Below are 24,167 nucleotides of genomic sequence, written 5' to 3'. Positions count from 1 at the left end.
TGAAGGGACCTGACAGATGAGTCAGGCCGATCCGAGCACAGTGTCCCTCTTCACAATACCCCATACATTTTCTATGGGGTTAAGGTCAGGTGAGTTTCCTGGCCAATTAAGAACAGGGATCCTATGGTCCTTAAACCAGGTACTGGTAGCTTTGGCACTGTGTGCAGGTGCCAAGTCCTGTTGGAAAATGAAATCTGCATCTCCATACAGTTGGTCAGCAGCAGGAAGCATGAAGTGCACAGACAACGTCAGAAGCGTCTCGTGTTGGTCCGCCATGTTTTCTAAGGTCCAAGGTCAATGCAGCCGTATACCAGGAAGTTTTAGAGCACTTCATGCTTTCTGCTGCTGAACAAAGCTACCAGTACCTGATTTAAGGACCATGGGTTCCCTGTTCTTAAATGGCCAGCAAACTCACCTGACCTTAACCCCATAGAAAATCTATGGTGTATTTTGAAGAGGAAGATGCGATATGCCAGACCCAACAATGCAGAAGAGCTGAAGGCCACAATCAGAGCAACCTGGGCTCTCATAACACCGGAGCAGTGCCCAGATATTTAAAAATCCTTTCTTTGTATTGGTCTTAATTAATATTCTATTTTTTTGAGATATTGAATTGGGGATTTTCCTTAGTTGTCAGTTCTAATCATCAAAATTAAAAGAAATAAACATTTGAAATATATCAGTCTGTGTGTAATGAATGAATATAATATACAAGTTTCAGTTTTTGAGTGAAATAAATCAACTTTTTGAGGATATTCAAATTATATGACCAGCACCTGTATATATACATACACATAAGCATGGTTCCTGATTTAGATTTGTAAATATGTATAATATATTTATAATTATGTGGTAAAATATATTTTAGTGGAACGTTATTAAACTTAAACTTTAGTAAACTATTCTGCTGTAATAATCCAGGACACCTGAACATTTCAGTGTTGAAACAATCTGCCTTAAATTTTGAATAATTACATTAAACATGAATCCTGACATATTATGTGAGTTGTTGGAACAGTGCTCTCTGAAGTAAAATGTTCCTGCATTTACTCCTAAATCCAGAATTCAGTAGAATTGTGCAATAACAAAAAACTATTATGACTCTCATCTATGTTCTTTATGATCGGTGCTATAAAAAGTCACCCATCCTGTCTGTTATTCAGCTGTTTCACAGCGTAGCCTCATCAGTCTCGATCATATTATAGCTGTTAATCTGAAGATGATGACTATGTTTTTCTCTCTCTTTACTTTGGCCTTGAGGAAGGAAAGTTCCAGAGAAATTACATTTCTAAGATAAATAGGGCTGTCAATCAAAACGATGGCCAAAGTTTGCTCTTATCTTAGCTCTAAGTTTATGTACAACACAGATGACACTTTACAGTAATGATTAACTACCTGCTACTTCATTTAATTTCACCTCTGTGAATTTTTTACTAAGATGAACACTAATCAGTTTCTAAGTAATAGCAGAAGGAATTCAGTTTCCAGATAAATTTCTAAAGTAAAAGGAGGATCATACTACTGATTGTCCGGTGTATGATTCTGTATCTGATTCCAGTCTACAGATTTTGGGGAGAAACAGATTTTGTTCTCTCAACTGAAATTATTGAGAGCATTTTAAATGCTAGAGCTCCTTTCATGAGGAAACTTTATGTCCTGAAGTGGCACCTCTTCAGTTCATGGTGCTCTCAGCATCCCATTGACCCAGTGAACTGCCTGATTGGTCCAGTTCTGGAGTTTTTGCCTTACAGGAGGGTTTTCACCCACTACACTTAATGTACACATGGACACAATTTCGGCTTGTCGTGCCCATATTAACAGAGCCTTTGTGGGGAAGCATACCCTTGTTTCTTGCTTTCTTTTCAGTGCCAAGATATTTGAGCCCTTTCTGCAGACTGTGGGTTCCTTCCTAGGACCAGTTCATTGTCTTTGAAGGTTTAAGGGAAGCTGACTGAGTGTCTCTAGCCAGCCTCTGAGAAGTTTCTGGCTCTCAAGGTTGCTCTGGTTTGCAGGCCCAGATGCCTTCTTCTGCTTTAGATTTGGTTTTGCCCCTGGCCATATTGTTCCGGAGGATAAACTACATTCCAAAGTTGTCTTTCTCCAATGTCCATCTGGTAGTCCTCCAAGTCTCCTCCCTTCCAACTTTTAACGCACAAGAACAGGTGAAGCTTCATCTCTTGTGTGCAGTCAGGGCCCTCAAAATCTATGTCAACCTCTCAGTCCCGTGTTGTAGGTCTGATCAGTTGTAATTCTGTTTGGGGCACAATAGAAGGCTCTCCACCACTATATAATGTTTATAACATTGGACAATTGATGCAATCTCTCTGGCCTTTGAGGTACATGGATTGTATTTGCCCCTTTGTAATTAGAACTCACTCCACTAGGAGTCTGGTTTCACCTTTGCAAGATGTTTGTGGTCCTCTCCACTCACATTCATAAGGTTCTATAAGCTGGATACAGGCTTGACTCCAAGGTCTCAAGTTCTTCAGAGCACCCCAGGCTCCTAGAGGTTCTCCTCCTCGCACAGGTTGAACATGATTTCCTACCTCTGATTTCCTACCTCCATTGGTATGACGGCATGGGTATTGAGGTTCCATAGCGTCATGATGCAACATTGAGTTTCATCAAAATGAAAGGCTTGATCAAGTCTGACTTAAAGGTGTAGTGCATTGTAATGATACACATTTTAGGGGCAGATCCTTCAGATAGAAACAAAGCACTAGGGTGACAAAGCATGGAAGGATGTAACAGTACAACACCAAACCCTTGAATTTCACCCACCTTTAATACCATCAGAATAACAGTCTTACTCAGACCACTTCATCATCATAGGAATGAGTTCAGCTTGGCAGTTCTTCTTGACTCAGACCTTGAAATGAATAATGAACAAATGGCCACCTTAAACAATGGGACAAATGGCACAGGGACAGATGATATCCTGAGTTACCTTGCCCTATTCTGTCATATTAATGTGAGACAGGAACCAAAGACTAATGTAAAGTTTGAAAATAACTAGCATTGTCACTTGATTTGGCTTCTACATTATCTAAAAAATATACAAGAAATAAAAGGAAAAAATAAAAACAATGACTTATTTTCCCACAGTAGCCAGGAACAGGGAGACTTATGGAGTGAGGCCAAGCAGATACTGGAACAAGTGAGTGGAACTGCAATGAATAAAACTGAAGTGTCTGTAAGCTCATGTTGATTTAGTGTTTCTCAGTGATTTCTGCTGTGTTTATTGATCTTGCACTGTGTTCATGTGTGAGTAGAAAACTGTCCTCACATTAATCTGTGTATTACAACAGGGCAAAGGAATTCCTCAGTAATTCAGCTTTTGCAAGAAATACAGTCCTCCTTTTTAACGAGTTACTGATATGCTGTAAATATAGTCAGTACCCAGGAACAGGGAGACTTACAGAGTGCCAAGCAGATACTGGAACAGGTGAGTGGAACTGTATTAACATACTGGTTTAATTAGGCTTTTAACCTCAGTGTCTACTTTGGGCTGATGATCTTAAAGCTGTAATATTGATTATGCCTCTTTACTATGCGGTAAAATGATCACTAACAATTTACACACATTCGTTCTGCCTTTCAGCTCCACTTAATGTTGTAGCAGAGTTAGTGTTACTAACTTAAAGTTTATTACCATCACAGCAATTTAAAGAAGAATTTAATTTCAAGTTAATTTCGGATTTATTTGTATAGCGGTTTTTACAATGTACATTGTCTCAAAGCAGCTTTACAGGAAAATAAACATAGAACAAAAGGTTAATATAAAGATTAATATAATACAAAAGTCCCAGATTAATATTAGATATATATAAATGTGTATGTATTTATCCCCAATGAACAAGTCTGAGGTGACTCAGGTGACTGTGGGGAGGAAAAACTCCCTTAGATGGTAAAGGAAGGAACCTTGAGAGGAACCAGACTCAAAGGGGAACCTCATCCTCATCTGGGTGACACTGGTTGTTGTAGCGATGTAAAAGATCACATGGAGTTCATATCTGCACTCTGACCCCAACCTCCTCAGTTGGGGTATGTGAAGAAAAGAATTCCACTGTGCTGTAATGTATATGTGGCGATAATAAAGGCTTCTATGCCCCTGTTCTCTCTCTCTCTCTCTCTCTCTCTCTCTCTCTCTCTCTCTCTCTCTCTCTCTCTCTCTCTCTCTCTCTCTCTCTCTCTCTCTTCTCTTCTCTTCTCTTCTCTCTTTAGCATTGCAGAGTCCAAATCTTCATTGCACGGAAGACGATCAGAGCTGGAACATTTTCTGGATGCCTGGATGGTAGAAAGAGGGTAGATGGGTAGAAAGAGGGTACAATTCAACTCCCATTTAGAGGGATGCACTGTTACTAGTAGCTCGATAGAGAAAGACCTGGGTGTTATATTAGACAGCAACACCCAGGACTTTCTCTGTCGAGCTACTAGTAACAGTGCATCCCTCTAAATGGGAGTTGAATTGTGAGAGCTTCTGTGTACTGGTTTTTCAAGTCAAGTCAAGAAGCTTTTATTGTCATTACAACCATATATAGCTGTTGCAGTACACAGTGACATGAGACAACATTTACATTTACAGCATTTAGCAGACGCCCTTATCCAGAGCGACTTAAATTTTTTTTATCTCATTTTTATACAACCGAGCAATTGAGGGTTAAGGGCCTTGCTCAGGGGCCCAGCATCTTCCGATTGGTAGCCCAACACCTTAACCACTAGGCTACCACATCCCCCATTTCTCCAGGATCAGGGTGTTACATAAAACAAAGACAGGGCTAAGGACTTGTAAGATGACTGCACAATGACTGCATTCATCGGACACACTGTTTGTAGAGAATACACACACACATGAACTGATCTGATTCAAGACTGACATCATTACATCATGCATAATATTTTGGTGTCCACTTTTACCATTTAATAACACCATAACTTTTGGCTTACTATGTAGTCATATAATATATAATATAAAACTCTTCTTGTTTTAAATTCTCACTGAGGGATAAAACCCCTAAAGATGAAACCCTAGAACTGCCCCTGGTCTTATACCTACTGAAAATCACTGACATTTTACTTTTTACTTTTACTTCAAATACTTAAGTACATTAAATATCAGAAAATGACTTTTGATACTTAAGTACAGTAAATATCAGATACTTTAAAACTTTTACTTGAGTAATATTCTAAAAGGTGACTTTCACTTCTACCGAAGTCTTTTTCTAGTACGATACTTGTACTTTTACTCGAGTATTGCTTTCTACTACTTTATACACCACTGCTAGAATGAACACAGTATTATAGCAGCAGGTCCCTGAGATAAAGTATAGGATTGTGCAAAGTACAAAAAAAGCATGTAATCATTTTGATGGATGTAAACAGCATGTAAACAGGTTGATGGATGTATATTGGAAGTGTGTATATTTTGTGTTGGTCAGTTATTTTGGACTGATAAGTAGTATTTCTGTCTTATCAGAGTTTAGCAACAGAAAATTACAGGTCACCCAATCTTTTTTCTCTTTAACACACTCAGTTAATTTGGACAATTTAGTTATTTCATCTGCTTTTGATGAGATATATAACTGTGTTATGAGTGCATAAATCCCATGTCTTCTAATGATGGGAACATTTCCGAACTAAGCAACGTCAACACTAGTAACAGAGCAACCTTGAGAGTCAGGAACTTCTCAGCAGCTGGCCAGAGAGGCTCAAAGTCTTCAAAGACAATGGACTGGTCCTATGAAGGAACCCACAGTCTGCATAAAGGCCTCAGCCATCTTGGCACTGCACAGAAACTGAGAAACAAGGGTATGCTTCCCCACAGAGGTTCTCTGCCCACTACACCAGTGGTGTAGTCGGGGCCATACGCACGTATCTTAGAAATTTCATTTCTCTGGAACTTTCCTTCCTCAAGGCCAAAGTAAAGAGAGATAGAAACATAGTCCTCATCTTCAGCTATAATCTGCTCTTTATAACAGCTATTCAGATTTGTCTTCACCCATGACCTCTACACCGAAATAAACCCTTTGAGTTGGAAAGGTATGATATTAAAAGTAATATACATGTAGTATTGGACTGCATTTTGCTGACTGCATATTTTATTAAAAGCAAATAAATCTAAGATCATGAGGTGTGAAGCATAACTTCCTTTTTTTTAAACTGATCTGTGTTGTACATAAATTTCTAAAATTCGATAGGTTAAGAGCAAACCAAACCTTTAGTAAACAGAGAGTAAACAGTCTAATGCACTTATTTAATTAATACATTATTGTTTCTATAGCGACATTTCATCCACAGGGACACATACACAAGCTAATAACATGTCCATATGGTTTCTTATGAGAAGATTTATTTAACATTGATGGAGGAAGTCTCTCTAAAAGTGTATTTCTACTGGAGAGAGGAGTTTACACTTAGGAACAGACTGTTATAGGAACATAATGAACACATACGACAGTTCATAGAATAGAGTTTATTCCCCTAATTAGTCATTTTACTGCCATCAAACAGAAACAGAAAGTCATCATTCATCATTGCAAATCCTTCACAGGTGACATTAAACTTACTGGCAGCGAGTTAACACTAACACTGAGCTGTACTACACCTGCTGAGTCAGCAGCTTTACAATCTGATCATATATAATAACAGGAAACTGGATATCTAAATGTTCTTACTAATTTCATGACACAAACCGCCATTAAAACATACACCAGATAAACAGCAGTATAACCTTTAATTTATCTTATTTATCTTTATACTTGTCACAGACATGTCACAGTATTCTTCTGTTTTGTTTGTAGATTTATATATTTATTTAATATTTTATAATAATATAAAACTTATATATATATTATATAATATTATATATAGAAAATGTTATGTTTTAATTATAATTATATTCTTTTATATAGCAGAAACTGGTCATGGTTTATTTCACACTTTCCAGCCAGGATGATAAAACATTTTATTATTCTTTATTGTTGCACACTGAAGCACCTTAAAACAGACCTTTAAATAAGTAATGGAGTAATCATGAGTTCAGTTAATTAAGACTTCTAATAAACTAAAGAATAAACAATAAAACAGAATAAAATACAATAACGTCAACACGGTAAAGTTAATTTAAACAGTACAGAGGTTTAGAGTAGCCGTAATTTGCACATAATTAAATCACTAATATCAATAAACTACACAGGAGTGAAAAAATGCCTCCTGATTGGCAGCAGAAATATTTATGTAGACTAACAGCTGTGATTTCAAATCTGAATTATATATTTATTTCTCATCTGTGGTAAGATTCGAACCGTCTGTCTTGTGGGCAGGGGGACTTGTGGGCAGGGGGACTTATTGGGCAGGGGGACTTAAAGTTTTGATGGAGTTTGCATAAAAAACACTTTTTCAAAAAACTTACAAAAGATGTGCATAGAAATCACACATGTCTCTCTCTCTCTCTCTCTCTCTCTCTCTCTCTCTCTCTCTCTCTCTCTCTCTCTCTCTCATTCTTTCCCTCCCTTTTCTCATAGTTTTTCCTCTTTTTTTCCTTCTTCCCCACCCAAAACAGTGTATTGTTCCAATGCTTGATCTGAGCCTCTGTTGCTGTCTAGGTTCTAACTAATCACACTGCAGATTGTGTAGGTTCATCAGGAGCATGTGTAGGTTCATCAGAGACTGGCAGAATGCCAAAGGCCAACTGAAGTTGTCTCTTTGTTGTGTAGAGCAACTAATGTAGAGACAGACAGACAGACAGACAGACAGACAGACACAGAGAGAGAGAGAGAGAGAGAGAGAGAGAGAGAGAGAGAGAGAGAGAGAGAGAGAGAGAGAGAGAGAGATTGATTATTTGTCGCCTCATGGTTAAAGCCCGGTATGAATGCGCTGCCCTCTAGCGGTCATCCCGAGACATAACACCTGTCTGTTTTGCCATTTCGATGGTTTTCACACTGAGAGAAACTCTGCTGGGGCAAAACATCACATGTTAGAACAATCTCTAATGGCCTATAGCACAGAGCCAAATAGTAGTACATTTAAATATAAAAATTGTACATTCAAAAGTAAAAATTCAGCATATTTTTCGGTTTGTGATCTAGATTTCATTGGGTCAGAGTGACCTGATGTTGAGGAACTGTTCATCTTTATTGCTGATGAACAATTGCTGTGCAATCTGTCCATTTTAATTGCTGAGTCCTGAGTAGTTTAGCTGGTCACATCAATGTACATTTTTCACATAAAAGAGGTAGGTTTCAGTGTGATGTTTCACAAAAACTATACCACACAAAATCCACCTTCATAATCAGAGCAATATTTCTAATATTCATTTTTATATTTTATATGAATAAAACTGAGTAAGAGATGACCCCATGTACCCATCTACTAGCTTTTTTGGAAGCTGGGAGAAAACCAGAGGACCGAAGAAAACTCACACCAACACAAGAGGAAGATGTAAAACTCCAGACTCGGTTTTATTGTTAAACCACTTTGTTCAGCTACTTTATACTCAGGCAGCTCGTCTGCATACAAGATTCATTCATTCATTCTCTACCGCTTATCTGAACTTCTCAGGCATCACCGGGCATCAAGGCAGGATACACCCTGGACGGAGTGCCAACCCATCACAGGGCACACACACACACACACACTCTCATTCAGTCACACACACACACACACACACACACACACACACACACACACACACACACACACACACACACACACACACACACTCCGGACAATTTTCCAGAGATGCCAATGCATGTCTTTGGACCGGGGGAGGAAACCGGAGTACCCGGAGGAAACCCCCGAGGCACGGGGAGAACATGCAAACTCCACACACACAAGGCGGAGGTGGGAATCGAACCCCCAACCTTGGAGGTGTGAGGTCAACGTGCTAACCACTAAGCCACCGTGCCCCCCTGCATAAAGATGGTGTTAATTAGTGACTATGACAGGGACAAGAACATTAGTGTAAACGTTATCATTGTATGTGACACAATGTTTTACAGTAAACGTCCATCACAACACCTCTTTCTCACTGTGGGTTAAAGCCTGCTCCTGCACTTAATTCTTCTCGTCTAGGTTCTGAACAAAGCTGGTCACATATCAGATGAGATTTAGTGTCATCATCAAATATCAAAGTGTTGCCTCAAAACGTTCCAAATGCATTTAAACCTTTTTAAGTGAAGTCATTTGGTTGTCAGTAGTGGGGACATGGTGTCACGTTTATCTCAGTGAGACAGTTCGGCAGTCAACGGAATGCCCTCGGCTTTGGATGCTTCATCCTGAAGAAATTAAAGAACACCATGAAAGTGGAATATTTAACACTCACCTCAGTCCTTCTCCTGACTCCAATCTGATTAACATTTAAAGTGTCTATTTTATGATGTAAAAACGACACATTCACCAGTCTTTCACTTTTTAAACTTTCATATTCTTTACACGTGTTCAGCATTGAAGATTTCTTGCATTCTTGTAGATTTACACACATACTAATGCTGCTGTTATAAGAAAGTACAGCATGAGGAGATGGCATGATGAAGTGGAGATCATTTTACCATCCAAAGTTAAATATTTTTCTCTAAAAGCTGATCCCCATGTGCTCATTTTAGTCTTTGACCACAGTCTCAGGTAGATCTTATAACCTGCTGTTGACGGAGCTACAACCTGAAACCAAGATCTATGGCCAGTTTTATATTTATATTTCCAGCATGTTCAATTTACAGACTACTTAAACATTTACAGATACACAAGTGATAGCAACTTAGTGCCAAGTGACGTCTTACTCTGATCAGCTGGTGACAGCAAAATAGCCTCAGAGTCAGAGTCAATCCACAAACTGCACAAGGTCAAGTTAAATGACAAGGAGAATCAATCTCTATCTCACACACACTCTCTCTCTCTCTCGCGCGCGCGTGTGTACACACACACACACACACACACACACACACACACACACACACACACACACACACACACACACACACACACACACACACAGAGTGTTCAGGACTTCCTGTATTGATGAAGCATATACATATCAACAGGTTTGTAGTACAACATGTTTCATAGTCATTTTTTTTCCCATGATTTCAATTTTTACAAGAATAAAAAATGAGCAGGTGGAAATGAAATGTACCTTTTCATCTTTATCTCTATGGCAACAAACATTTTGTGTCTGATGGTAGAGAGAATTTCTCTCTCTTTAACACACACACACACACATTAACATTTCACATTGTGTCTGAAATGGTGCCTTAACTCCCTATTCCCTACATACGCAGCAGGGCATTCTGGGTATGCTGCAGTCATCATTTGTACCATAACCTACTGCAATGCATTGTGGGATTTCATGTGTGCACTAGAGTTTCTCCACTTTGTATTCAGACATAAAATGGTGCAAAACAATTTTAGTGCACTGTGTAGGGATCTGGCTGTGATTCCAGACGTACTATTTGTTTTGATGAAAATGTAACACAGGCACATCATCGGCTGCTCTCTCTCTCTCTGACAAACACACCTTCAAAGGCAATAAATGTCCGTTCTCCACGGCAACAATGTCTCCGTGGCAACAAGATTTCATCTGTGTGAAGGAATGACGCCGTAACAGAGGCATAAATGAGTAAAATACTGCGTTAAAATTAAAATGGGTAAAATAATTAGTTGCATAATAATAATAATAATAATAATAATAATAATAATAATAATAATAATACATGTCGGCTTCTTGTTCCCAAAAACACTGCTAAATAAAACAAAGTAATGAGCTTTAAACAGCATTAAAGCTCAAATGATATGAAAAAAATGTTTTTTGTCCAGCTTCATCATCTTTCCTTCCACTGTAGTGTTGATTTTTCTTTTTTTCAGACTTTTCCCCGTGATACAAGCACATTATAAACAAAACTTTTTTTTTTCCTGTCGTCTTTCCGTCAAAGTTTTTCTTTGTGTTCTTTAGAGAATGTTTATGATTTTTACATTCCGGTCAGTTGATCCATAATCAATAACGTCTGTAAAACCGCTGGTCTCAATAATTCCGCTCGTTACTCTCGCCATCTGCAGAGAGAGAGAGAGAGAGAGAGAGAGAGAGAGAGAGAGCACAAACAATCCGTATGAGACCGTCATCCGATAAAGGAACACAACACTAACAGAAGCATCGAGCATGACTTTCCCAGCAAATTTTTTAGTAGCTAGCCTCTTTTCCCCGGGCGCCGCAGCATAAATGGCTGTCCACTGCCCATCAGATATTTTGATACTTGATTACAGAGTTTTGTGATTGCTGACGTACACAGAAGAGTTCTCTGAATTCCACGTAAAGAGAAACCTAATAATTTAATAAAATATGCAAATGGAATTCAAGGGGAAACACAGGAACTGTAAAGCTCAAATTATTTTCAGGTGGCACAGAACAATAAAAACAGTAGACAAGTGAAGCTTGGGTAATGTCTAGAATGTGTACAAATTAGAAGAAAATAAAAACACTAAAACACAGCTGGGGCTGAGGTCATCCTTAAAAATATTCTTGTTTGCCGTAACCCGACCGACCCATTTTTTTTTTTACTCTTCAAACAACTAATATAAAAGCAATAAAATAATATTAATTATATTTTAGTAAGTATTGTAAATATGTAAATTGCCTAGGCCTACATACAAACGAAGGCTACCTTCTTTCTTTTAAATAAAAACCCGTGACCTCATCTAGGTTTACACTGTTGGTTACCGGATGTCACACTTCGTCTCATTCTCTCGTTCACTGTCAGAGTCGACGGTTTGCGCTCCATAATGATGGCTGTGGCATATAGTAAACATATAGTAAATGTTCGCGGTCACCGTTCAAAGTAATACGGGTTCGGGCACCATAATATCTGAAAAAGTCATTAAAACAGTTCAACACCGCTTTAACTTGGCACGAAGTTCTGGAAAAACTGTCCAGCATCAAAATAAGGTTTGCGATGATGCGCCCGAAGGCATGAGTTGAAGACCCAGTCAGTGACGTCACAATATGCTAATTTGTTTAAAGTCATACCTACGTCATCACCGTCACCAATCACTTTTTGTTTTTTTTACATTGAAACTTGAAAAAGAAAATATAGACCTACCTACCGACCCTTTTTTTTTAATTTTATTTTTTACTGTTACTGCAAACCGAATTTTTTAAAGGATGGCCTAATTCAGAAACGTTTAAACTGGTATGAAGGTAAAACTCGAATCTGTAAAATTAAAAAAAAAGAAAAAAAGAAGCTAAAATTCATATAAATATGGTACATTTAGAGTAGTCACATCCAACTGGTAAATTAAGGTTGTACCAACATTTGCTGATTGTGTATGTAATGTATCTTCAGCCTCTTTCTGACTGTTCCTGGTGAGCAGCTGCAGGTTTGGCTGGTCTACTATTTTGTGGAAACTAGAAAATAAAAATAAACAAATAAATGATCTAATAAAACTCACACATTATGAAATTCAAAAATAGGAGTTATTTTTCTTACCTTGTGCTTTGGACACCTCAAGGAGAAATTGTCTTCATTTAGACAGCAGTCTTAAAAGACAAACAAAAACTAAATCAGGGTTCGATGTTTAAGGACCTCCCTTCAACAGCCTTTAGGTTTGAAGCCAGGGTCACAGAATTACAATAATGGCAGGTGTTAGTCTACAACAGGCAAAGAAATTATGCAGCTCCTGATTTTTTGCCTCTCAATCTAGCTCAAGCGTCAGAACAAGTAAGTGGACATTGACATTGTGGCATTGGCATAAATCTACTTTTTTTGTTCTTACTTAGTTAATGACCAGAAATAAACATCCATTCGCCATCCAGTTTGACAACTAAATCCTATATAAAATCTAATGATCTACCATTATTTTTAAATGCATCCACGCTTCGTTTACAGCTGATGATAACCAAGAATACATCTGCCACACAAAAGCTCTCTAATGCTGCTTATTTCTGCAGTATGATGACCAAGATAGGGCCCAGAAAATGTGATACCTTAATATATCAGAATACTAAAGGTCATATTATGTACCTTGGCTTGAATACTGATATATTAATGAAAGTAAGAGACATGCCTCACCTGCTTCCACAGCACACAGATAATGATACCTCAGTGTGCAGCCTTTACTATAGCAACCCAGAGTGGAACCAGCCATATCACAATGAGAACAGTTCTGCCAAATAAATAAATAAATTACACAGAAAATATTTCTTAAATCTACAGGGTCAGTATTAATAGCATGAACTCACATACAGTTTTGTTCATAATTTTTACAAAAATCGTTTTTTTCTGTATGTCTTAACACAAATTCTCTAACACAAACTAAAATGAGTACAAACTGTATAATCTGATTTAATTATAAAGTAATGGTACATTCTGTTCATATACATACTATTCATGGAAGGCATATAGATATATAAAAATACATGACTTCAACTTACTGTTTCTCTGGCACCATCTAGCGCCTCCTGGAGGCCATACAATCTCCCATTGACCAGGTAAACACCACTAGTCCAAACAATGCAGCTCTCGTGGACCCATAGCTCCTTTGGATCTAAGGGCACCACTGGGAGTTGAGCAAGTTGAGCCAAAGGTCCCAACGAATCAAGGCTGGGTGGTGGAGGCTGGAAAGGCAGTGAAGCTTTGCTGTTAATTGGAATCGTGCGTGGCAAGTCCTCACTAGATTTGTGTCTTCTCTTGAAACGTGGATGGGAAGTCAGCTTTCTATGCTGTGGTCTTTGCTGCACTTCCTCTGCTTTCTGATGTCTTCTCTGGGACACCTCTTTCTCTAGTTCAGGTGGGTCTAATGTAATAAGTGCCCCTTCTGGCATCAAATTCCAGTTTTGCTCTGCTGCTTTGGTGGTGGTATTAAGACATGTCAGAGTTTCGCTTACTGCAGGGGACACTGGGTTTGTAGTTTGACTTACTGAACAACTAGTGTCTGCTGAACTGATGTCTGGAATATATACAGACTGAATGTCTGGGACAGTTAAGTCTGTTGATACAGAAGATGTATTTGATAAGTCTGTTGATACAGAAGACCCTGCGTTGGCCACGCCAGCATTTGACAAGATCTGTCGGATTTGGGGTTGGTTTTTTGGGAATTTGGCAGCATAGTCAGCTGGGTAAAAGGGACCATAGAGATCTCCAAGATTCTTATAATTTGCCCATTTCTGGCAAAGGCAACACAACAAACGACCAGTGTGCCCAATCTCAGACATCACAGGGCCTGGGAGGACATATCCAGATGTGGGAAGGGACTTTCCTGACTGTATGACAGAATCATTTGGCTCATCAATCCCTTTTTCCTGCACCCTCTCAATTTCCCTCTCTTTTCTGCCCATCTGAGCGATCAGAGAAACATTTGAGTTGCCATCAACTGCAGAAGCACAATTTTTTCCTCCTCCTTTCGATTTCTCATCTTCAGAATTGACAATCGTACAGACTGCTCCAATTTCAGTTATCTTCCTTTCAACATGTACATACGGAGAGAAAACGTTTTTCCTAGTGTCTTGCAAAGTCCCTGCATTTCCCACACCAACAGTCTGAGGATCCTGCTCTTCTTTAGAGGTAATTTCTTTACTTTTCCTCCACTGTCTGCTTTTTGAGACCGTTGCTTCATTCCCCTCTTTTCCCTTTCTCTGCCTGTGTTTTATCGGTTTCATATCCACCTCAGGCTGGATTTCCTCAACTTCATCCTCTACCTTTACTGTTTGTCCCTGTTCAGCAAGATCCAGAGAGGGACAAGGTTTCTCTTCAGGTAAGTTTGATGTTATGACTGCATCTCCTGCAAAGATAGAATTTGACGCAGGCTGCGGAGTAGCAGAAAGAGGACCAGAAGGAGGCGTATGAGGAGCCGACATGACATTGCAAGTTGCACTCTGTACTTGAACTTGTACACGTTTCTGTTTATTTACACTTCCTACTGGTCGTCCCTTCTTTTTGCCTGAAGGGAAGTAGCCTTTGGGAACAAAGCTCTCTTGTAGTTTGGAATCTGATACAGTCATTCTTGGTGAGGCTAACTCAATCTGTTGAGGTCTAGAGAGTAAGTGGTGGCCTGGACTTTGGCCATGGGGTGGGGTTGCTCCATAAAAATCCCCTCCAGGATAATCATCAAAACCCATTCCAGTCTCCTGAAGTTTCTGCCTCAGCAAGTTAGCAGCAGACTGCTCTCCTCTTCTTGTCTCTAGCTGCTGGTAGGTGTTAGTGAATTGTTGTATATCAGACAATGCAGACGAGGATGGAGGAGGGGAACCTTGCACAGGACGAGGCAATGGAGGTGGTGGAGGAAGGGGTCCTAATAGTGTAAACTCATCCTTATCACCTTCATCATTCCCAGGCCCTGAAGATACAGCAGTGCCTAACCCAAAGTTAAAGTCTGCTGGCAAATTTCTCAGAGTAGTACCAGTAGAACCAGTAACACCCTGCTTGAGAGCTTGAGAATCACAAGAATATGCATCTTCTGCTCTGTAGGGCAAAATATCATCTAGCGAGTTAGCTTCATCAAGGAAAGGTAGACAACTGCTTTCTCTGTGAGGTGCATTAGAGAAGGGTGATTCTGTGTCAGGTATATCAGAACTATAACGGGATGCATCTGAATAATCAGCATCTGAGTGGCTATTACTGTAACTAGCCTTTTTATTTGGAGTGATTTTTTGAACTATTGCTTCCAGTTTTAATCCCCGTCCCTTTCTTGGTGGCAGAAACTTTGTTTTTGCCTGTGGCGGTGAGTTAGCACTTGGAGTTTGAAATGGTGTGTTGGGAGAAGCTAATTTAGAACGAGAGTCTACACCGCTTGAATCACTGTCATTTAGTTGTCGAGATTCAGAATGAGCTACAGGAGAGTGATGAGATGACACACCCCTGTTGCCAGAAAAATCCTGATGCTGCCTCTTGGCAGGAATTGGTGAAATGAAAGAACGAACTCTCCTTCTCATCATTAATGGGTTAGTTTCAGCTGACCCCCCAATTTTGCTCTGTCGATTTCCTTGGGGAACAACTGGGGTAATAATACTGGTGCCTGAACCAGCACCTACAGGTGGATGGAATGACTTTGCTGAATCTTCTGTAACCACTCGAGAAACATCTGCCTCCAAGGGCTTGGGACCACTGGTTGGTACAGAGCCAACCGACTTGTGTGAAGGAGTCAAAGGGTGTAGCTGCTGGTTTCCAGTTGCTTCTCTTTCAGCATAGGATTCCCACATTTTCATATCATAGTGAGAGCCAGGGTAAGAGTGCTGTCTTGACAGCTTCTGGTCTTGATTTTGGTTTGAGTTTTGAAGAATAGAAAAATCTTTGTGTCTGTTACTGCTTGTTGACCAGTCAAATCGATCATGGATACCATGTGTGTGCTGAAGAGGGACATGGGGAGAATATGCTTGCAACTTGTTAACTGAAGGTGGGATGTGACTTGGAGATAATGAATGGAATGAATTGGGAGTAGGATGATGAGCATTCATTTTGGGTCCATCTGCTGTATCACTAAAACCATAAGTAGTGAAAGCTGCAGATCCATCAACAGTCTGGCTATAAGGTTTGCATCTGGGTGGTGATGAAAGGGGAGTAGAGGAAATTTTAGAATGGTATAAAGCATTGCTGGAGGGTTCAATAATCCCTTTTCCACCACTCTGTCTATGCATGTCAGAATTAACTTCTATAGGTGCATGCGGGGACTCTTCCTTAGGTAAAATTGCACTGTGTCCATCTCCAAGTTGTTTTCCAAGTTCTTTCGGGTTTATCTTAGAAACTTTTACCAATTCAAGCTCTTTATCTTTTACATCCTCCTTAGTGCACCCTTGTTCACTTAATATAGCTATTGAGAGTGGGTGCTGAATGACTGAGGATCCAGGTGTCCCACATTGACTTCTTTCTTTCTCTGATGCAGTTCGTCGTGATGGAGATACATCACAGATTACTGAGCGCCTTTCTGAGGATAAGGACATCTGAGACTGCGTCTGATTTAGGGATTCTGCATGATGAGATAATTCTTGGTTAGATTCTTGCAAAAGCAACTCCTGGACAGTAGAAGGTGGAGCAGCCAGGCTTGGGGTTTTTCTTTGGGGCAAGGAATAGTCTGCCAAATTAATGTGCTTAGGAGTAGCTGCTGTAGAAAGATCAGAAGACTGCTGTAAATGGGTGGAATGGCTAGGAGACATAGTCATTGTGCCCTTCTCTTGATCTCCCTTAGACCTTTGTGTTTCAGGATCCCAAGAGGGATGCAGAAGACCAAGGCCCATCTCAAGCTCTGGTCCCTGATTTTGAGAATGATGCTTTCCTGAAGCCATTTGTTGATTAATACTGGCACCACCCATTGCTGACTGGTCCATTCCATGAGGCCTCATGTTCTCTGTCATACGGTATGGTAGTCTAGTCTGGTAATGATGCTGGGACATATTTTGAGGTTGATGACGACTACCAGATGTTTGTTCAGGGCGGCAATAACGCCGATCTAAATGATAACCTTGGAGGACTTCTTGTAAAAGACTGGGATACGGTTGCTGCAACTGTGAATTACTATCCTGACCTCTCAACCCTACACCACTTTTTCCCATAACTCCTAGTACACCAACATCCTTTCTAGACACATAACCAAAGTTAGATTGTGTCGGATGGTAGTCATGATATCTGTTTGCACCTATTCCACTCCCTGGTCCAGCCCGTGCTTTGATCTTTGCACCCATGCAAGCATTATATGGCATTTCAGGATTGCAATATTTGTAAGAACCAGATTGACAATGATTTGAGGACATGTTTTGCCCAATCTCAGTCTTAGGGGAAACATCATAGTGTCCTGTGTATGTTTCCATACAAATTTCCCCATCTCCATTATGACTTCCAGAATCCTTAAACATGTTTATGGAATGTTTCTCCTCAGGATAGCTGAGATTCCCCATATCCGATAAAGTGCCATGGTGAGATTTGACCTCTGTTTGCTTAAGTCTCTCAGGACTTTGTTCAGAACGTGCAGAAACAATAACACCAACTACAGCATTTGACTGCTCTGGAGTGCAAGTCCTACTGCGAAAATGCTGCGAGCTGTTTTTCTTGACATCCTTCTCATTCTCATTTTGTTCAGCTGGGCATGATTGTTCCACCTTTACACTGGCCAAGGTCTGAGTAATTTTTCCATTATCCAGTTCTTGATGAGAAGGCTCTTCATGTTTAACTGTGTTTTTTTCATCTTTAACATCTAAAGTCTTTTTCTCCTTCAGACCAGTTTTTTCATCAGTGTGACTAAGATCGTGTTCAATTACACAATTTGACTGTACAGAATGAGTAGGAGAAGATGCAGCGGACGATGAGGCAGATGGAGCAGGTGCACAAGAAGATGCATTTGGGCTTGGTTCTGGAGGAACACGGGGTGGAGAAGAGGATGGCTGAGTTAGAGATTCTGGTGCCTTAATCTGTGAAAAAGATTTTGCACCCTGACTAAATGACTGTTTGACTTTCCCCTCTGTGATTCGGTCATCCATTTGTAGATGTCGACCAGGACAAAATTGTCCTGTTTGAGATTGAGTCTGATTCAGCGTTGATGAGTAGTATTTATCAGGTTTAGAATTATTGCTAAATGCATCTGGTTTTCTTAAATTGTCATGTTCTGAATGATCATTGTTCTTACTTTTCTCCTCTGGTTCAGATGCTAAAACATCTCCACGTTCTTCGGTTGCTGTGCTTAGACCAGCAGCATTAGCATTTCTATGTTTCTGCTGATTGTTAACTGTCTGGTGCAAGTGAGTCTGATGTGTACTATCTTTTCTTTTCTTCTGAGAGAGCACAGTGTCTGTTAACATTGTATTTTGTACTGTGTTGGGCAAATTAGCCACTTGGGATGTAAGGGCATTTAGACTATTCAGTCCAGGGTCTTGTGAGAGCTTGTCCTGTGGGTACAGAGATGAGGTTTCTTCCCGTTGTCCACCCTGCAGTCCCACTCCCGTACGATTTTGATTAACAGCAGAGCTCATTACACTACCACAACTACTAATACTACTATTAGAACTAGGAGTTGGGCTAAGCTGTTGCATGGTATGTTGGGCCCTAATATGGCTTTGAGTACTGCGGGGATTTAAAAGTGAAGAGTGCAATGATGCCGAACTGCCCAAACCTTCTGAAACACCCATCAGTGGGGAGGAGGAGGAGCTGCAGCTTGGAGAGTGCACAGCAGATGGAACAGGAGATGGATTAGAAATTGGGCTGAAATTTTGGTTCAGTTGTGTCTGCTGGTTTTGGGACTGCATGGGAGATTTGGAAATGTCCTGAGAGGGATGGTGTGGTGCAGCAGGACTTAAAGATACAGACGACTGATGGTTTTTAGTGTGTGCAAGGCCAGGAGGTGCATGCTGCATCTTCAATGGGGTATCAAAGGCTGCTCCAAGATTATGCTGAGGAGTGCGACGAGAGGCATGTTTCGGAACAGGATGAGACTGAGGTGAATATGGTGGATGGCTGGAAGTGGGGTAGTTCTGTCCTGCATTCTCTTGGTGCCTAGAGTTGTTTAAGGCTGCAGAACCTGGAGTAGTGTTTGGATTGGAGTGAGTGGGTGAGTTGATTTTGGAGTCCATGTTTCCACTGCTCATCTCATACCTTTGTGGTGGAGAGTTGTACATTCCTACTGATGCTGTGGGTACATTAAGAGGAGGGTAGTGCACAAAGTGAGACATTCTGTGCCCAGAGAGAGGATAGGTACGATGACCTTGTTGTAAGCCCTGATGTGAAGGGTATTTTTGGCTATGTTGTCGCTGGTGCATTTCAGCACCTGAAACTGGCTGCATTGATGAATTCTGGGCCATATTAAACTGCTGAGTGGGTGAAAACGAACCACTACCACTGCTATTACTAGTAGCACTGCCACCAGCAGAAGAAGCACTAGTGCTGTAGTCCATTGGGTAAGGAGACAGCATGCCAGGGGATGGCCCGGATGTAGAAACATGTCTGTACTGATATTCCATGTTTGAGTATCCAAACCCTGTTCCAAAACTTCCTCCTCCTCTTCTGTTCCTGTCTCGGCCACTCACCGAAAAATAATAATCCATACTTTCCTTTCGGTAAGAGTTGCTACTGCTTCCAGTAGCCTGTGGTATCTCTCCAACACCTCTCCTGGATCCATAACCATGGATAAGTGATGTTGGTCCCAGGTGCTGCTGCCCACGTAGGTGTGGGTGCTGTCCATGACTTTGGAGGACAGTTTGCGATTGCTGCATGGCAGCATAATCTTCAATAGTCCTTGGAGATATCTGAGCATCTGATATATGGGGTGGATATGGGGAACCAACCAAGTTCCCACCTCTGCTAGGAAATCCTGGAGGCAGTGTGGCAGGACTGTTGGAAAAGTTCTGCATTTTGTTTTAGTAAGCAATTGCTTAAGAGTAAGAGTTTTTTTTAGCAGCAACAGATTGAATTCTTACAGGTTCTTACTGGAAAGAAACAGGGGCAAAATGAAATTTCAATGTAAAAGTCAAAGGATGTGATGGTGACAAAATTAGCAGCAGTCACATCCATACAGACAAACCGGTGTCATAAGTCCCACTTTGCAGTCATACCACCTTGGCACTAGATGTGTCCTTGTGCAAAGAAAATAGGCATGACATGAGTAGCAAAGATTTCTTAGCCAAGAAAATGATGGCTAAGTGCTGAAAACAAAAGTGTAACCAAAAGTGCTGTTTTAATTCTTCTTCATTGTGCTGAGGAAATCAATTGTGAGTGATTTTAGGCATGTTTCTCAGTATAACTAAACGCAACAATCAGCAAAACTCATCAGGATGGTTCAAGAGTCCACTAATGTTCTCTGTTATTATTTTAGTATTAACACTCTGTGTATGCACTTCTCTTCTGTTTTACAGTGTCCATCTCCTCTGTACCACAGTAACAATAGGAAAATCACTGGTCCCTGGTTCTCTTCTTTGCAAAATATTTGAACATTTCCTTTTAAAACTTTTGGACTAGAGTTTTCTCGTTACGTAGTCCGCTGGAGTTCTGGTCATTATGTTCGGCCAGCTACCACATGCTCCAAACTTTAAGTTTGACAAAGTCCTTTTGTCCATTTTATCCCCATGTTTTGATTTTATAACAAGATATCTGAAAAAAGCAAAAGAGAGAAAATTAGTGCTGTAACAGATCTTTTAAGTAAAAACTGCACATTAAGGGGTACCTTAACTGCACTTTACATTAAAAAAATTATAAATTTCCGTATTAAATAAGTTAAATGTATGTATTCCGTATTAAATAAGTTAAACCTTAAAGTAACAGTATATTAGTTGAAATTGGTATAAACATTAATAAAATTCACAAATAATGATAAGACAATTAGAATTAATGATAACCTGCTGAACTTTGGTCTTCAGGTATAAATATTGGAACTTGCATTGCAGACCTCAGAAACAAATCTTTCCAGTTGAAAACCGTAAAAGGTATTTAATTAAGTTCATTAACACTGATTAATCGAGGCATAGATTATTTAACTTGCTTGCTGCATTATACTAACAAAGTCTGTTATTCGTGTTATCAAAAGAAATCTTAATATAAAACATTGATGCTAAGTTTTACATGCTCTGCTGGATAAAACAAATTACTTGTATGTCTCACATACACCCATGTGTCCTTGCATTGTGGTGTAACTGGGTTCAATGTAGTTAATTTTGTTTTGTACAAATATAAAGTAGAGTTGGGTAGCAGGTTTAGAGAATCCAGTTACCAGAGAATTACCAGTTTGGATATTAATACCAAGTGTAATTGTGTGTGTGAAGGGGAGGAGGGAGAAGGACACACACATAGAGAGAGAGAGAGAGAGAGAGAGAGAGAGAGAGAGAGAGAGAATTTAATTAGCACAGGCCCTAATGAGCAGTTTTTGCACTTTAATGGGGTCATTAGTCATGAACCTGTCCTGTGACACGTGTCCATTGTCTTGTATACAATATAGATTACTTTACGGCCACTGCATTGATGCTACAATAGTTCTGCAGCAAAATAACAAAAACTATGAGCTTTTTCTACTGATAAATGATCTACAAAATCTAAAGGTTTTCTCAATTTTCTAGCTATTGTTACCCAAAACATAATTTAAATGGTTAAATGATTAAATAACGTTAATTGCTGCGATTGTCTTATGACTAACACCTGCTGCAGACTACTACTAGATTATTTCTTTCCTTTATAACTAATTAATAATAAAAATTCTTGCTTCAGAACTGTTAATTGATAAAATGATATCAAACTGGTGAAAACATACATTTAAACTGATGTCTTTTCTAATGCATTATTGGATAGAGTTGTACAACAGAATCCTGCTTTACAGTCTAAATTTATTCACCCAGTGTTGCTGTTGTAAACATTGTAAAACGATTCTTAAGTACGCTGACGTCAACAACTAAAAACTGAATAAGATGATATGTAATGTATTGAAAGACTTAATTAACATACCTTTGCCAGACAAAATGTCTGGCCCCTCAAACAGTGAGCCACAAAGCTACCTCACATCCTAATGAACACGAGGATGATTTTATTACCTCAAGATCAATTTGAGGAACATACACACAACTTCGTCCTCTTTAATGTTTTTTTCCCACAATACTTTCTAACCTTGTTAATATTATACACTAATAACTGGTGTGTGTTTGTACTAGACATTTGAGCAGATCCAGGTCTTTTGAGAACAGATTAATCCCTCAGATGTTTCTGCATAGTCTGTTATAGAATAAGCTTTTTAAACAAGATTATCTCAAGTAACAACCTTAAAATACGTCCAGAACTGCACAAGTTTGGGGTAATTTATTAGTTTTGGTCAGTCTTGGATCTTGTAAGAGGTAAAACAGCACCATATTTATAGTCATGTGCCCTTTTGTATACAATACAACCTTTAACTAAAGCACCAAACTACCCCATTGTAATGTTTCTGCTATCCCATATGTCTGTAATTGTATACCACATTTACAATTAATGCAAATAAAAAAAATCAATATGAACTCTTAATATTAAATACTAATGCCACGATGCCCCCTTTACACCCCACATTCTCTCAGTATTTCCCGTTTTAAGCTAATTTGTCAGTACTGTCCTGTCACACTATTGCCCCAGTCCCAATCCTGACACTGAGCTAAAACTGCCCCAGTCAAACAGTTTATTCTGAAACTACCCTTCGATGTTTGTTTTTTATATTATTGCCCCTTGCTTCCAATCCTAACACTATCGCTGGGAAGTTAGCATTGGCTAATTAGCATGTTAGCTAGCATCACTGTGCTTATTGTGCCGACGCTAAATACAATGCAGCTGTAACTCAACCAAATCGACGGTATATCGTTTCAAATACCTCAGCTAATGTTTATGTCGCCTAACGGCGCCTTATTAACAAATACATGTGCAGAAAGTGTGGGAATGTTTCCCTTTAATGGGCTGTTGGGGGATGATGTTATAACAACAAGAGAAACAGTAATGATGTAAAAACCGAGCTGATGCGGCTAAGCTAGCTTCAGTCATCGCTCTGGTGTTTATTAGTTGTACTACGTTTTACTGACAGAAATAAATAGCTATTCTGAAGTAATCGCGTTTATAAAATAAGAATTTACTTAGTAAATGTTTGGTGTGAGTGAAAGCGGCGTTGTTGAAGCGCATACCTGGAGGCCCGGGGCGCAGTGAAATCCCCGGACTCGAGTTCAAAGCCACGCCGCTTTTCAATCACCGTTTTCCCGATGCAGCGGCTGACAAAGTGTCGGAGAGACGCGTCACACTCCCGCACACACACCGGGCCTTTTATTCTAATATAATCCCCTTTTTTCTTTTGTTCTAAAATAAACAAAAACCCTATCGGGGTGCCTGTAGGTCCCATAGGCAGTGAGGTCCATGCACCCCCGCCCCCTCTCTCTCTCTCTCACTCTCTCTCTCTCTCTCTCACTCAATCTCTCTGTCTCTGTCTGTCTCTCTCCCTCTCTCCTTCTCTCCTTTTCTCTCTCCTTCTCTCTCTCTGTTTAGGTGAACCTACCTATGTACTGTACATCTGTTAAAATTTACATGCATTGTTTTTCTTTTCTTTTCTTTTCTTTTCTTTTCTTTTCTTTTCTTTTCTTTTCTTTTCTTTTCTTTGGTTGCTTTAACACATACTGACCAAGGCGAAATGTTTCTGACTTTCACATCACACAAACGCTTTTATAACGGATATGACATGATGATTTTGTCCTAACAGTTTTCCCCCTTCTTTTCCTTTCC

General features: G+C 39.7%; 1 protein-coding gene across 1 annotated transcript; it reads right to left on the bottom strand.

The window, feature by feature from the left end:
- Nucleotides 1-9,990: 9,990 nt before the first annotated feature.
- tcf20 (transcription factor 20) lies at nucleotides 9,991-23,859 on the bottom strand. The gene is made up of 6 exons (XM_027142480.2): nucleotides 23,579-23,859; nucleotides 13,418-21,047; nucleotides 13,056-13,149; nucleotides 12,474-12,523; nucleotides 12,298-12,391; nucleotides 9,991-11,043 (listed from the first exon to the last, which is right to left on the bottom strand). The coding sequence occupies exons 2-5, from the start codon at nucleotides 20,309-20,311 to the stop codon at nucleotides 12,326-12,328; spliced, it is 7,104 nt and encodes a 2,367-aa protein (XP_026998281.2). The 5' UTR covers nucleotides 20,312-21,047; nucleotides 23,579-23,859; the 3' UTR covers nucleotides 9,991-11,043; nucleotides 12,298-12,325.
- Between the last annotated feature and the right edge of the window lie 308 nt (nucleotides 23,860-24,167).

This window comes from Tachysurus fulvidraco, chromosome 7, assembly GCF_022655615.1.
Source record: "Tachysurus fulvidraco isolate hzauxx_2018 chromosome 7, HZAU_PFXX_2.0, whole genome shotgun sequence".
In the NCBI taxonomy this organism is placed as follows: Eukaryota; Metazoa; Chordata; class Actinopteri; order Siluriformes; family Bagridae; genus Tachysurus; species Tachysurus fulvidraco.
This window is presented reverse-complemented; position numbering and strand designations above follow the sequence as displayed.